Consider the following 12,823-nt stretch of genomic DNA (forward strand, 5'->3'; position numbering starts at 1 on the left):
TTCTCTTCCAAGAAATATAATAGACAAGCCAAGCACAGATATGCCCCTTTACCAAAAAAAATTGTGCTTTTATGCTACATGTAATCTCACTGCCTGTCTACCTAGCATACAAGCCAGTGAAGAATTTTACCTTATATCCATATGCGATATATGTGCGGCTTTGCGTATTTGTTCTTGAGCAGTATTGCCTGGGTTCCGTTTGGTGCAAGTTGTGGGTATGGGCACAGAAGACTTGGTTTGTCTTGTCTATTGGCTTGGCTGCTCCATATAGTGATATATGAAGAAGCAGCTATATATTCATTTCATACTTGTGCTATGTTATGATCGCTGCAGTGATTTGTCAATCTGTTCTTAGGAATAATGTTAAAGACTTGATTGGGGATCCATTTTTTGCCCCCCTCCCGCATTAGTGCAGTGTAGCCTGGACTTCCACATAAGTGGCAATGTAACAAAATCACAACATGCAGCTAGGAGAGAGGGGAGAGGCTCTTTGACATTTCACTACCACTTTCAGCTTACCTGGTCACCTGGCTGTCCTTGAAAACCCGTAATTCCTTTAAAACCCTTTGGTCCTGGGAAACCCTGTGATCCTGGAAACCCCAACAGTCCAGTGTCACCATGGTCACCTGGCAGTCCTGGGACACCATTCTTCCCTGGAAATCCTGGGGTGCCTCTGGAACCAGTACTGCCTTTTTCACCTGAAGTGAATTGCAGAACAAGATAATGACTAATACAGTCAAGCCATTATTTGACGCTTGTCTTGAATATGGCTATGCTATCACACTTTGTGTATTGCCTTAGTAATTGTCCAAAGAAATTAGCCAGCTAGTTTAGGAATCTATAAACACAATAAGGTAGTTGGACATCACTGCAGCTACGTGTCCAAACCTGTGAAGAACACCAGTGATTTATATCAGATGAATGTGTGTGTGTGCTTTATGAACTTACCTCTTTCACCTCTAAATCCATTCTCACCAGGAAATCCTGGTTCCCCCTTTTGTCCTTTCTCAAGACGGATGTTAATGCAGCCACTGTCTCCTGGAGGCCCTCTTTCACCTTTGAACCAAATATATGGAATGTAAGTAAATCTCTATGTTTTACATAGATTGAAGAACACAGATAATAATGATAGAAAACTTTAAAAATCTAAAGTTTCAGATGTGTACAGGACAAAATACAAAGTTTGTTTGAATAAGTGATCTTACTCTGATTTAGTGGTAAATGCACCTATTGATCTGAGTGAAATTAATTTTTCTTTAGTTATTTTTCTTTATGCACCCGTAAGAAAGAAAGCTGGATTTAGTATCTCTGAAAACAGAAGTGAATATACCTTTAAGAAGAAGAAAAAGTAAATATATTCCTAACACAGTTGTAACAAAACTAAACATAGCAGTAATATAACTACAGAGTAAAGCAGATTTTTACAAACCTTTTATTCCCATATCCCCACATTCTCCACTAGGCCCAGGTGGACCCATTTCTCCTTCTTCACCTTTTACACCGGAGATTCCCATTGGGCCTTGTGTTCCGGGGAGTCCTGGGAATCCTTGGGGTCCTTGAATCCCTTTGCTTCCTGGTAATATTAAATGCTTTATTTACATATTCAGTCTGCTATGCTGTTGCTGTCATATTCTAAGGAAGAGTATAAAGCAAAAGGCAGGAAGTTTAGAAGGACGCCTTAGGAAATCAGCAAAGCTAGAGAACCAGTAGTTGGAGCATGGCTTCACGCCAAGATCAAGCTTGTCTTGAAATACAGATCCCCTTGAAGCAAAGAAACATCTTTCCCCTCCCTGCGGCCACCCACTGAAGATTTAGGCTACACTTACTACTAAAGCAGCTATCCCCAACACATCTGAAATACAATGCACAGCCTAAGACGCCACCAGATTTTTGCATGTGGCTACTGGAAATCACGACTCCTACGGTCCAGATGACAGAGGAAAACAGGATCTTGCTGTTGTTACTCAGAACTTTTGCCCAATAGCCAGTGATTATTTGCAACGAGGGTTGTACTTCTTATAAATATTAGACATAATGTGAAGCTATTTCTCCACTTACTTATCAGCATACAATCACAGACTGCATCAGTAAAGGAGATAGTCTGGATGTAATAAAAAGTATGTTGTTCTTATTATAGCATATTATAACAACAACCTATTACAAATACTCAGGAAATAATATATGGAAATACGTCAATGTTGTAAAACAACTAAAGCACCAGGATGCATCAAGATGCATCAAATTATTTCCATCCCTTAGTTTTTATTAGAAAGAACAAAGGATGCTATTGTTATTGCCTCTACCCTGCTGCAGGGTCTTATTCTCGAAGCTGGAAAGGGGGGAAGCTGCAAAGTACGTCCTAGCTTTAACAGCAGTAGAACTAGATCCCTCTGCAAGGGAAGTTATAAGATGAGGTGGTTTGCAGGATGTTTAACATACCCGTTTGTCCTGGGAAACCAGGTGGTCCTTTATTGCCCGGAAGTCCTGGAAGTCCTCGGGAGCCTGGAGGACCTGGGGGACCTCGTGAGCCGGGAGAGCCTTTGAGACCTTTGATTCCAGGTGGCCCAGCTAGGCCCCTGTCTCCCCTCTGACCTTTAAAGCCTGGTAAACCTGAGAAAAAGAGCTTTAATCGATGTATGTAAATGCAGAACGAGGGTTCAGCAATTGTATCTAAAAAGTAGAAAGTGGTAGATTTTGGTATAAATTGGAATACCATAAAACATGGCAAAACTTGGAAACTTTGCTACCATGCTGGAGTTCTGGCTCTGTCTAGATTTTTCACCTGGAATGTTTGTTTTCTTGTATTTCTTCAGCGAGAGACATATCAGTAGAAGTGCCCTGTGAAAAATCCCTACTAATTCATAAATACTTTTGATGTATATGTCTCCTACCTCTCTGTAAATAACACTTCCATTTAAGAATACTGAACATAGAAGCATAACAGTAATGACAGGAGCTCAGTTAAGTTACTCGGGACAACAGAATAAGAGGTAGCTCTTCTGTTTATTACTTGACAGTGAGCACACTGTGATTTGGCCCATTAACGAACAGTATGGGAAGGGAAGGAAAATTGGCAAACATCTCAGATGTACACTATACATTCCTTGAGTTGAAGGAAATGTGCAAAACATAATGTACCCTCCCACTAATGAGCAGTGCCCGTGGAAATATTTGTCATGCCAGCCACAAAAATCATGTGATTAAATCTGGTAGAAAAGATGTGCAAAGCTTAGAGCCGTGAGGCAACCTGACAGATGTTGTGTACCTTGAGGTCCTGGCGGGCCCATGACACCTCTGCGTCCTGGTGGCCCTGGTAAGCCTGTGTCACATGGTAGACCAGGGAAGCCCGGACAGCCTGGTGCTCCTATATCACCTTCTGGGCCTCTAAAACCTTTGGCACCTGGAAATCCTGGGGTACCAGGCTGTCCTGGAAACAAAAAGCAACTGTTTACTTCCATTACTCACCATCCCTCAGAATTCCCAATTATAATTTTGAAATTACATGTTCAGTTATTGTAATATCTTGCTTATCCTCTAGGTTTTGCATGGTTTGTGAAAACTGATCCTTCTCTGCAATTTAGAATTGGCTGTTGTGGAGAGCTTCTTTCTTTAAGGAACAAATACAAATTCAGCTCTCACCTACAGGTGAGGAGGACTTTGTCACAAAAAGCTAGTTTCTGATGCACAGGAGCAGAATGGAAGGAGCTCACTGGTATGCACCAGCTACACAGCTCTCAGGTCCGTTCTGTAGGTGTTCCGTGCACAGAAGGGGGTGTGTGTCTGCTTAGGGACAGGCAAAAGGAAGGCCTATAAAAGGAAATGGCAGTATCTGCTATAAAGTGGGAAGGAAGTGGAGACATCTGCAACAACCAGCAAAACTCCCCTGCAGAAATAAGGAGTTTAGTGCCCAAGATATGGAGGATTATATTATATAACTCTGGGCAAAGAAATTCACCCCCCTCTTTCTGAGTGTTCTCCCACCTTTTGCCAGTCTTTTCAGATTTGAGTAAGCAATCTGAGGCAGGGACTATCTGTGTGGCAGAGCAGGAGGCCCTAAGCACAGATGGCTACTAGGCAGCAAGTAACAGTAGTAAGAACAGGAAGCTGCACTGTTATTCCATCCATGTAAAGGCATCTTCCCCCTCTGCAGTGCAGATGTCCTCAGTGGATGATCAACCTAACTGTAAAAATGTAAATGTAAAAATAGGGCATACTGTTCAGTCACCACTACGGATCCAGATAAGAGTAAGTTTTCTCTGAATTGGGACCAACTTTGTTCAGATTTTCTCCTGTGAACACATGGAAATGCTTCATAAAAACTGGCTCATACCTCGAAGCCCAGGAAGGCCTGGATCACCCCTTGCTCCTTGTGCACCAGGTGGTCCTGGCAGTCCCCTGTTGCCTGGGATTCCTGGAGGACCATATGTGGTATCACCGGGAATACCTTTCTGACCATCTATGCCAGGTGGACCTGGAGGGCCATTTTTACCATCAACTGAAGATCCTCTTTCACCTTCATCACCAGGATCACCAGCTTTGCCTCGAAAGCCTGTTGATATGATTTTTAAATTCAAATAGGGCATAATTCAGAAATTGGCTTTATGTTGTTTTTTTTTTTCCAGAACTGTGGAATATTATAATGCAAATTTAACCATAACTAAATTATCACTTTGCAAAGAAAAAATAACATCATACATTAAAAAGTGTCGCATCCTGCACTTAGGTCACAACAACCCCATGCAACGCTACAGGCTTGGGGAGGAGTGGCTGGAGAGCTGCCCGACGGAAAGGGACCTGGGGGTGCTGGTTGACAGCCAGCTGAACATGAGCCGGCAGTGTGCCCAGGTGGCCAAGAAGGCCAACAGCGTCCTGGCCTGTATCAGAAATAGTGTGGCCAGCAGGAGTAGGGAAGTGATTGTACTCCCGTACTGAGCACTGGTGAGGCCGCACCTCGAATACTGTGTTCAGCTTTGGGCCTCTCACTACAAGAAGGATGTTGAGGTGTTCGAGCGTGTCCAGAGAAGGGCAATGAAGCTGGTGAGGGGTCTGGAGCACAAGTCTTATGAGAAGTGGCTGAGGGAACTGGGGTTGTTCAGTCTGGAGAAGAGGAGGCCAAGGAGAGACCTTATCACTCTCTAAGCTACCTGAAAGGGGGTTGTGGTGAGGTGGGTGTTGGTCTCTTCTCCCAAGTAACTAGCGATAGGATGAGAGGAAATGGCCTGAAGTTGCGCCAGGGGAGGTTTAGATTGGATATTGGGAAAAATTTCTGTACTGAGAGTGGTCAAACATTGGAACAGGCTGCCCAGGGAGGTGGTGGAGTCGCCATCTCTGGAAGTATTCAAAAACATGTAGACATGGCACTTTGGGACACGGTTTTGTGGGCATGGTGGTGTTGGGTTGATGGTTGGACTTGATGATCTTGAAGGTCTTTTCCAGCCTTAATGATTCTGTGATTCAGGTTTCTCATTTACAGCTAATGATACATGAGGATTGAAGGAGGGAATTATTCCTGTGGCAAGTGACAGTGGTTTTCTTTGGGGCAGCATCTATCTTGTGTACGGTCACTCCTGTCCAGTTCAAACCCTTTGCTAAAATGATATTAATTATTCTCAGTTTTCTGAGAACATTTCTTCTCTGGTCACTGAACTTTAGGTCATTGCAGCACCTGCAATGCTGGAGGAAAGAATGGGAAACTGGTAAAGATTCCTCTTGCATTAGGTTTCATTGAAATGTGCTTCCTATTCTATTCTACCATGGTAGCTACCTTACCCTGCATGTATGCATTACAGCTTGACCTGCAGGTCTCCTGGATTAAAAAAAAAAAAAACACAATTCACCTTCTGGCCCGGGGATTCCTGCTCCTGGCCGGCCTCGATGCCCTTTTTGCCCATCAAAGCCATTTGGTCCAGGATGACCAGGGAGTCCTTTTAAACCCTTTGGTCCTGGAAACAGAAAGAAAATGTAATGTAAAAATGTACATGTAGATGTAAAAAACTGACAGGGCTCTAAAATGTGTGATTTAAGGAAACAGTATTGCTTCTTTATCCCATGCAAATTTGTGTAATTTGAAGAAAAGTGGATTTCATCTGCTTCTAACATTTTGGGCAAGAGCCACCACCCAAGTCACAATCAAATGCATTGTTGCTGTTTTTCTAAATGGACTTGTTCCCTAATGCATAAACAGCAGACTGAAAATAACCAGAATAAATTAAGGAAAAAAATAATCCTATAACATTTTAATATTGTTGATGTCCTGTAACATTAACCTAGTGAATGACAGGTGTCAACTCACATTCTTATATTCTCCTGTACTATATGCTGCTTCTGGAATGGTGCAGATGAGCTCAATACGCTAATCCCTGTTCTTTCAGGTCTGTATAAAATTTAACTACCACCCACAATACTGATGTCAGGGAGCTGTGTAACACTATATTAAGGAGGTTGAAAATCCAGTATCTCCATTTGTTCTGATCAGGATTTTCTGGGGTATTTCAAATGTTTTGAAGGTCATCACTAGCAACATTTTGCCTGTTCCTGGGTAAGTTCTTTGAATTTAAATAAAGTTGAACAAGCTGAAGCAATGGTAATAAGTATTCAGACTTCAGGGCTCAACTGCAACTTGCCATGAGCAATATCGTTTTAGGTATTACAGACTTGCTGCATATCTTTGCCTTGCACACATTTTTTTTTTTTTTTCCCCTGGTATCCAGATGTACATATCCTAGCTTTTATCTGACTCCAGACATCTGTGTACTTTACAGACTCTCTCATGCATTTCAATTGAGGTAGGACAGAATTTCAAGCTACCTTCGTTTGGCTATTTCTATGTAGGCAGCCTGCACTCTTCCTGATCATGCAAACTGCAGCTGTCTAGCCCTTGGTTCTATTACATGAGAGTATTCCTGTGTATTTGCAGTTTTACATTTTGAGACATATATCTGTTGAAAAACGAGAATAGTATATCTTTTTAGGACAGCTTCTTTTTTTTTAATTAGCAACTTAAAACTCCCATTTCAATTAAACCCAAAAGTTCTCCCATCTGTAAACATACCTTGAACACCTTTAAAACCTGGGGGACCTGGATTTCCAGGGTATGGTAACGTAATGCAGACAGTCTCACCTGAAGCAAGAGGGAGAAAGAAACTGGCCTATTTGGTTTTAGAATACATGGAGTCTGAACATTTACTGTCATATTTCTGTGGAACTAACCAACCAGATGTGCAAAGGTAAACAGAAGGGACTGTTAGTGCACATTGTTATCTCCATATTACTTAAGGCTTGATGGAGAATCTTAAAAATACATTTTTCTGGACACTTGTATAAAATATCGGTAATGATTCAAATTGTTGTATTACAGTTGTATTCTGTGAAGATAGAATTTTTTTTTTTACTTGTCACAGAAATTTGTCCTTACAATAGTCTCTTTTGCAAAAAAAAAAATTTCTTCTCAATTCTATGTACATTTCTGGTTCACACATACTGCTATCGGTGTAGATTTTTTAAATTTTGGTAACGATTTTTTTATAACCAAAAAACAGACCAAGCCTTAACTATGAGTTGTATTTTCCTGCTCCTTCAGCAAAAAAGCATTGCCTTGCAAATCCTTGTACTCAGGAATACTCTTCACTCCAGAAAATAATTCCTCTAATAGTGTGCAGGTGGAACGTTGCAGATTTAAGGCCCCTAGCAATTCATAGTCTCACTAGCGTCTGCTGCTAAATGCTGACAGTACCATACCTTTCAGTGGCCATATCTCACATGACCACTGAGCTTGCAAAGTTGGTTTTCACTATAAATGAATAACACTGTATTTATTACATATGAAAATGTAATGGATGCTACCAAGTATGTATTTTGTTATTTGGTTCTTAATGTAAACATTCAAAATTACCTTTCTGGCCCTTTGGACCAGGTGGCCCAATGTTACCAGTATCACCAAAGTCTCCAGGGATGCCTCTGATTCCTGGAGAGCCAGGAAACCCCAAACCAGGCAATCCCATCTGTCCTTTTACCCCAGGAAGTCCTGGGACCCCAGGGAATCCTTTATCACCAGGCAGTGCTACTCCAGAATCACCCTAAAACAAAGAAATTGTTGATAAGCAATAACAAGATCTAATTTCTTTTCTCTCTAGGATTATTAAAAGCCATGTTAGAGAATTATCTGGAGAAACCATTCTTCCAAAATGAAGCGACTACATGGTTGATAGTAGTTTTAAATATTCAAAGGCAATAGACAAGTAAAGGGTAGAGTTTTGTTGGGTTTTTTTCCTTCCTGATCCCTTAATATTGGCACACAGTATATGCAGAAATTATATTCAGGAATACCAAAATAAACAGTAATACTTGCAAGGAAATAATTTTTTCAACAGAGAAAAACTACAATTTTTTATTTAGGCTAACATAAAATGATAGAAGTGATTAATCTGCTAGGAATTTGGAATATGGTGTTACTTTTCTTTAAGTAGTTAGCCCTTTCATAAGACAGTATGTTAATTGAAATGGAGGGAAAAAAAAAAAATCTGAGAAAGTCAAGCATACCTCAGCTCCTTTTTCCCCAGGCAATCCTAGTTCCCCATCTCTGCCATCATTACCTCTTTGGCCTGGGAATCCTGGAAGCCCAGTAGGACCTCTTTCACCTTTTATTCCTTAAAACAATTAACAAAAAAAAGTATATTTGCAGCAACTTTTGGTTTGTTTTTTATTTCTGCTCAGGTAAATGCTGGGTAACCATTCATCATATCTATATTTCCAGTTCTTGAATTCCCATTTCCTTAATGAGGTATTTTAGGCTTAAGAAGGCAGTACGTAGTTGGACACCTCATGGAACAACTTGATCTCTCTGTAAAAGATCTGTTTACAGGCACCACAAGAATGTGGCTTTTGTTAATGCCATATACAGAGTGAAAACATTTTGCTGTTGAAATCAGTCAGTTTTATTCATGATTTCAGTGAAATCAGGATATAGCAATGCCATATGATGCAGAATATTTGCATTAATATTCTCAAAAGATTTTTCCTTTTTTTCCCCTAGATTTCTCTTGCACTGATATTTATGAAAATGTAATTTTTGTATTAAGGACAATAAAAATATTCTAACCCAAAGATTCATTTTGCTGTGCCAAGAAATCTTTTGCAAATAAACAGCAAATGTTTTGCTCTGCTCCAACATCTGTAAGCAAACACAGGCATCCCAAGCTAAGCTAATTGTTCACAAACAATAAGATGGACAATCTTTTGTCTGAATAATTAGTTTAGCATTTCTAACTAAGCTTTGCCATCAGATTGCTGTAATTTGTTGTTCTGTCTTTTGCTTTTGCAAATCATAACCATAACTGTGGAGAGGATTTGATCTATTTAATTACAAGAATTTCAGTTGTGCAACTGGTGGCCTTATTGTTTCTCTTCAATGCCTGGTCAAGATTAATTTTTAGAAATCAGAGCAGGAATCTGAATAGCCATTGAGACTTTGAATTCTCCCCAAGAAGAATGTTGGTGGTTTAAGTTGAGATAACAGCTGGGATATTGTCTGTATATGATACTTCAGGAGGTGGCTTCTGTCAATAATATTTCTTCATGCTTTCATAATAATTGTATTCTGTTTAATCTTTGCTATACTAACCTCTGTAAGACCCTGATTACCAATGACATGACATTTTTGTTAGCATTAATAACAAGCTGTTGAACAAGATGGTACCAAGAAAGCTGTTTGGATATGCATGACCTCTAGGCTTCAGTAACTTACTAAAGTAATGACTTTATTAAAAAGGAGATGAATATGGTTTTCTCACGCTATTGCCTAGGCATTGTATTGGAAACAAAAAGGCTAATGACAAAATGTGCATTTACCTTTTATTCTAACTCTTCCTGGATCACCCTTCTCTCCTTTTTCACCATGTTGTCCAGCAGAACCAGGTATCCCCTTGCCATTGACAAAAAAAAAAAAAAAAGTTGTCCGTTATCTCCAGCAAGGAATCAATGTGGGAATTGAGGGGAAAATTAGATATATGTATCTCTTGCTCTTGCATTGTTTCCCAAAACCAGGCCAATTAACGTAATGTGCCAAAAAGAAACGCTTATCTCTTCTGACATCTATAAAGAAGTGCTTGAATCGCACCTGGCCTTTTCAGCCTGGCTGCCAAATGCACAGGTACACAACTATAAGAAATGGTAAAGCTAGAAGAATTGGGTCCATGGCTGTATACAGCTGTGGCTGTAAATGCAAGAATACTAAGATGCAAGTGATTCACAAACTCTTCCCACTGCAGATTTCAACCCACAGTCCACCAAGGCTTCACAGGAAGGGAATCTCTGGAGCGTGGTGACTGCTGGATGAGGCTGTCCTCCCAGAGGTGAACATGGCAGTGGGTAAGTGATGGGTTTTTTCTGACTGAAAGCCCACAAAGCTGCCAATAAAAAATTTCATCTATGTCTAGTTTAGTACCTTGTATTGACAGAAGAATCTATGGCTTGACAGGTTTAGAGGGGAAAAGTACTTTTCTATATTTTTATGATGATTTGTGCTCTCAGTTCTCCAAGCAGAGTGCAGTTTGCATATCATCATTGGTGAGGATCTAATCTTGCAACAGTACATGTAGGTAAATGTATTTTACCAAGTGAAATGTACACAGAAGTAAAAGGCCACTGAAGTTGAAAAACTGGGCTATCTAGCCAGTTTCCTCTGTTATTCAAAATCTTTCACTAAGAAAAAAAGTGGAGAAAATAAAATTTATAAAGTGATTGTAAATCATGACAACTGTAAAGCAGGCAGGAGACTTCTGAAGAATGTTGTGTATCTGAAACTAGCAGTGACTATTTGTTAAAATGTCTAGATCTTCAAGTTGTCAGTGACCAGTTACTAGTGTTTGGAAAACAAAATGGCATATTTGGGAAGACAAGAAAGCAGCAAAATGGAAAAAGTGTGTGTATATATGTAGGAAATCCATTAGACCAAAGCACTTCTGTATCAAAGTGAATTCTTTCTTTCCAAACTGATTACTTTGTCCTTGTTTAACATTTAAGTAACCTAAGAACACCAAAACGTTCAGGACAATGCTTCAAGCTTTCCTTCAGAACCACAAGGATTAAGGCATGCTTTCAAAAATAACAAAAAGATCAAAATCTCACATAATCCACTCAGGTAATAGGATTTTAAGAAAATAAAACCAAATGCAAACATTGTAATGTAACCATTGGAACTAGAAAGACAGAGCCCCTCCACCTCCTTCCTTCAGTCTTGCAATGGTTTTGTTTTGTTTTTTTTCTTTTGAAAGAAAACATTCTGAAAAGTTTTAAGCAATTCCTCATGTGAAAAAAGAGTTCTGCTATTAAAACCTCTAAAAAAAACTCAAGCAAAAAACCCCATAATGGAACAATCATATGCCAAGCATATCTACCTACATTTTCAAAAAAATTGCTCTCACACACAAGAAAGTATATTAAAAAAACCCCTCTATTTGGCATCATTTTGGTATGCAGCATCCTACATGTATGGTCCACATGCCAGACCAGAACAAGTGGAACAAAATCACAGCAAGTCCAATAAATCTTATAACATATTCCTGAGGCAGTTAGATTAAGTGGTGTTTTGAGTTATTGCTCACTGTGGGGAATTAGATAAACTATATAAAGCACATTAAAGAAAATAAATCCATTTCCAAAAGTAACAGCTAGTTTCACTGAGTTAGGCAACAAGTATCACCCAGTGAATTACTGACCCAGGAAACATCTAGAGTTTGAGCTCAAATTAATTTTTTTGGTTAATCCTGCTGACAGCCAATATTAAAGTAGAAATACACACATGACCTAAAGGTACCTTTTAAATATTTCTTAATGATTTCCTTCTCCTCACCTCGCCATGAAAAAATCTTTAAAAGGTTTTTTCCATGAAAAACAGGATGTCGGATTTGTTAACACTGGAATGAACTGGTCTTAGGAAAAAATGAACATTGTATGCCAACGTCAAATGATTTTAGTACTCAGAATCTTTACTACCAAAAAATTTGTTCAGCTTCTGCTCTTGAGGAGCTTGAAATGAAATGGTTACATTGCAAGGAAGTTATTCAAGCAAATTAAAAGTCTTCATTTTGATGGCTATAGTCATTTTTCCTTCTAAGAAATATTAAATCAAGGGCAAAATTTTTATTCCAATTCAGCTTCATTGCTAATACCTATGTCATAGGCAATGCCTTGTCTTGCTATGGTGGCTGATACTTGTGGAGAACAAACTTTGGCTGAGTAGTGACTGAAAGTGGAAGATTATAAAGTAATATGGAACAGTAATGGGATAAATATTAACAGATAGCAATGCCTTCCAGACTCCATGGGAGTGAAAGACTCTATGCTTAGACTGCATCATAAAAAAAAATTAAGCATGCCAAATAAATCAAGCTTTTCAATTAATTTCCAAAAAAGGAATAAAGAAAATTACTTGAAATGCCTGAACAAAATCAATGGTTCCTTTTTCTTCGGAACCTGCCCCCCACCCAGGTTGATGTTGACGTAAAATCCATCTTGACCTGATGACATCATGCAATTGTTTGCCTTGATAAGGTTTTGCTGGAAATGCTTTCCTTTAAAATAACTGAAAAATCATCTTCAGTGGAGCAATTTGGGCATCTACAATGTTTTCAAGAAAAACAATGGGTGTTCAAAACTAAAAGTAAAAACAAAACAAGGTGAACATACACCAGATTTCCTAAGCCTCCTGACCACCCCAAAAACACAGCATGGGATTCTGTCCCTCAGTGTAAAACTCTGCCCACTGCCGCAAGGCAAATCAGATAGCAGCTGATAAAAATGCATCCTCCAACAAGACTGTAATAAG

General features: G+C 39.4%; 1 protein-coding gene across 1 annotated transcript in view; it reads right to left on the bottom strand.

Annotated features, from left to right (window-relative positions):
* The window catches only part of COL4A4 (collagen type IV alpha 4 chain), a 70,516-nt gene that overhangs the window by 19,621 nt on the left and 38,072 nt on the right, over positions 1-12,823 (bottom strand). The window contains exons 22-32 of the mRNA XM_082003362.1: positions 9,847-9,919; positions 8,539-8,645; positions 7,892-8,075; positions 7,052-7,120; positions 5,838-5,942; positions 4,331-4,549; positions 3,266-3,427; positions 2,440-2,610; positions 1,430-1,573; positions 949-1,056; positions 520-698 (exon numbers count right to left, since the gene is read on the bottom strand). Of these exons, the coding sequence (XP_081859488.1) occupies positions 520-698; positions 949-1,056; positions 1,430-1,573; positions 2,440-2,610; positions 3,266-3,427; positions 4,331-4,549; positions 5,838-5,942; positions 7,052-7,120; positions 7,892-8,075; positions 8,539-8,645; positions 9,847-9,919 (1,521 nt within the window). The remainder of the gene's footprint in view (positions 1-519; positions 699-948; positions 1,057-1,429; positions 1,574-2,439; positions 2,611-3,265; positions 3,428-4,330; positions 4,550-5,837; positions 5,943-7,051; positions 7,121-7,891; positions 8,076-8,538; positions 8,646-9,846; positions 9,920-12,823) is intronic.

Source organism: Phaethon aethereus, assembly GCF_964289735.1.
Source record: "Phaethon aethereus genome assembly, chromosome: 9".
NCBI classification, from domain to species: domain Eukaryota; kingdom Metazoa; phylum Chordata; class Aves; order Phaethontiformes; family Phaethontidae; genus Phaethon; species Phaethon aethereus.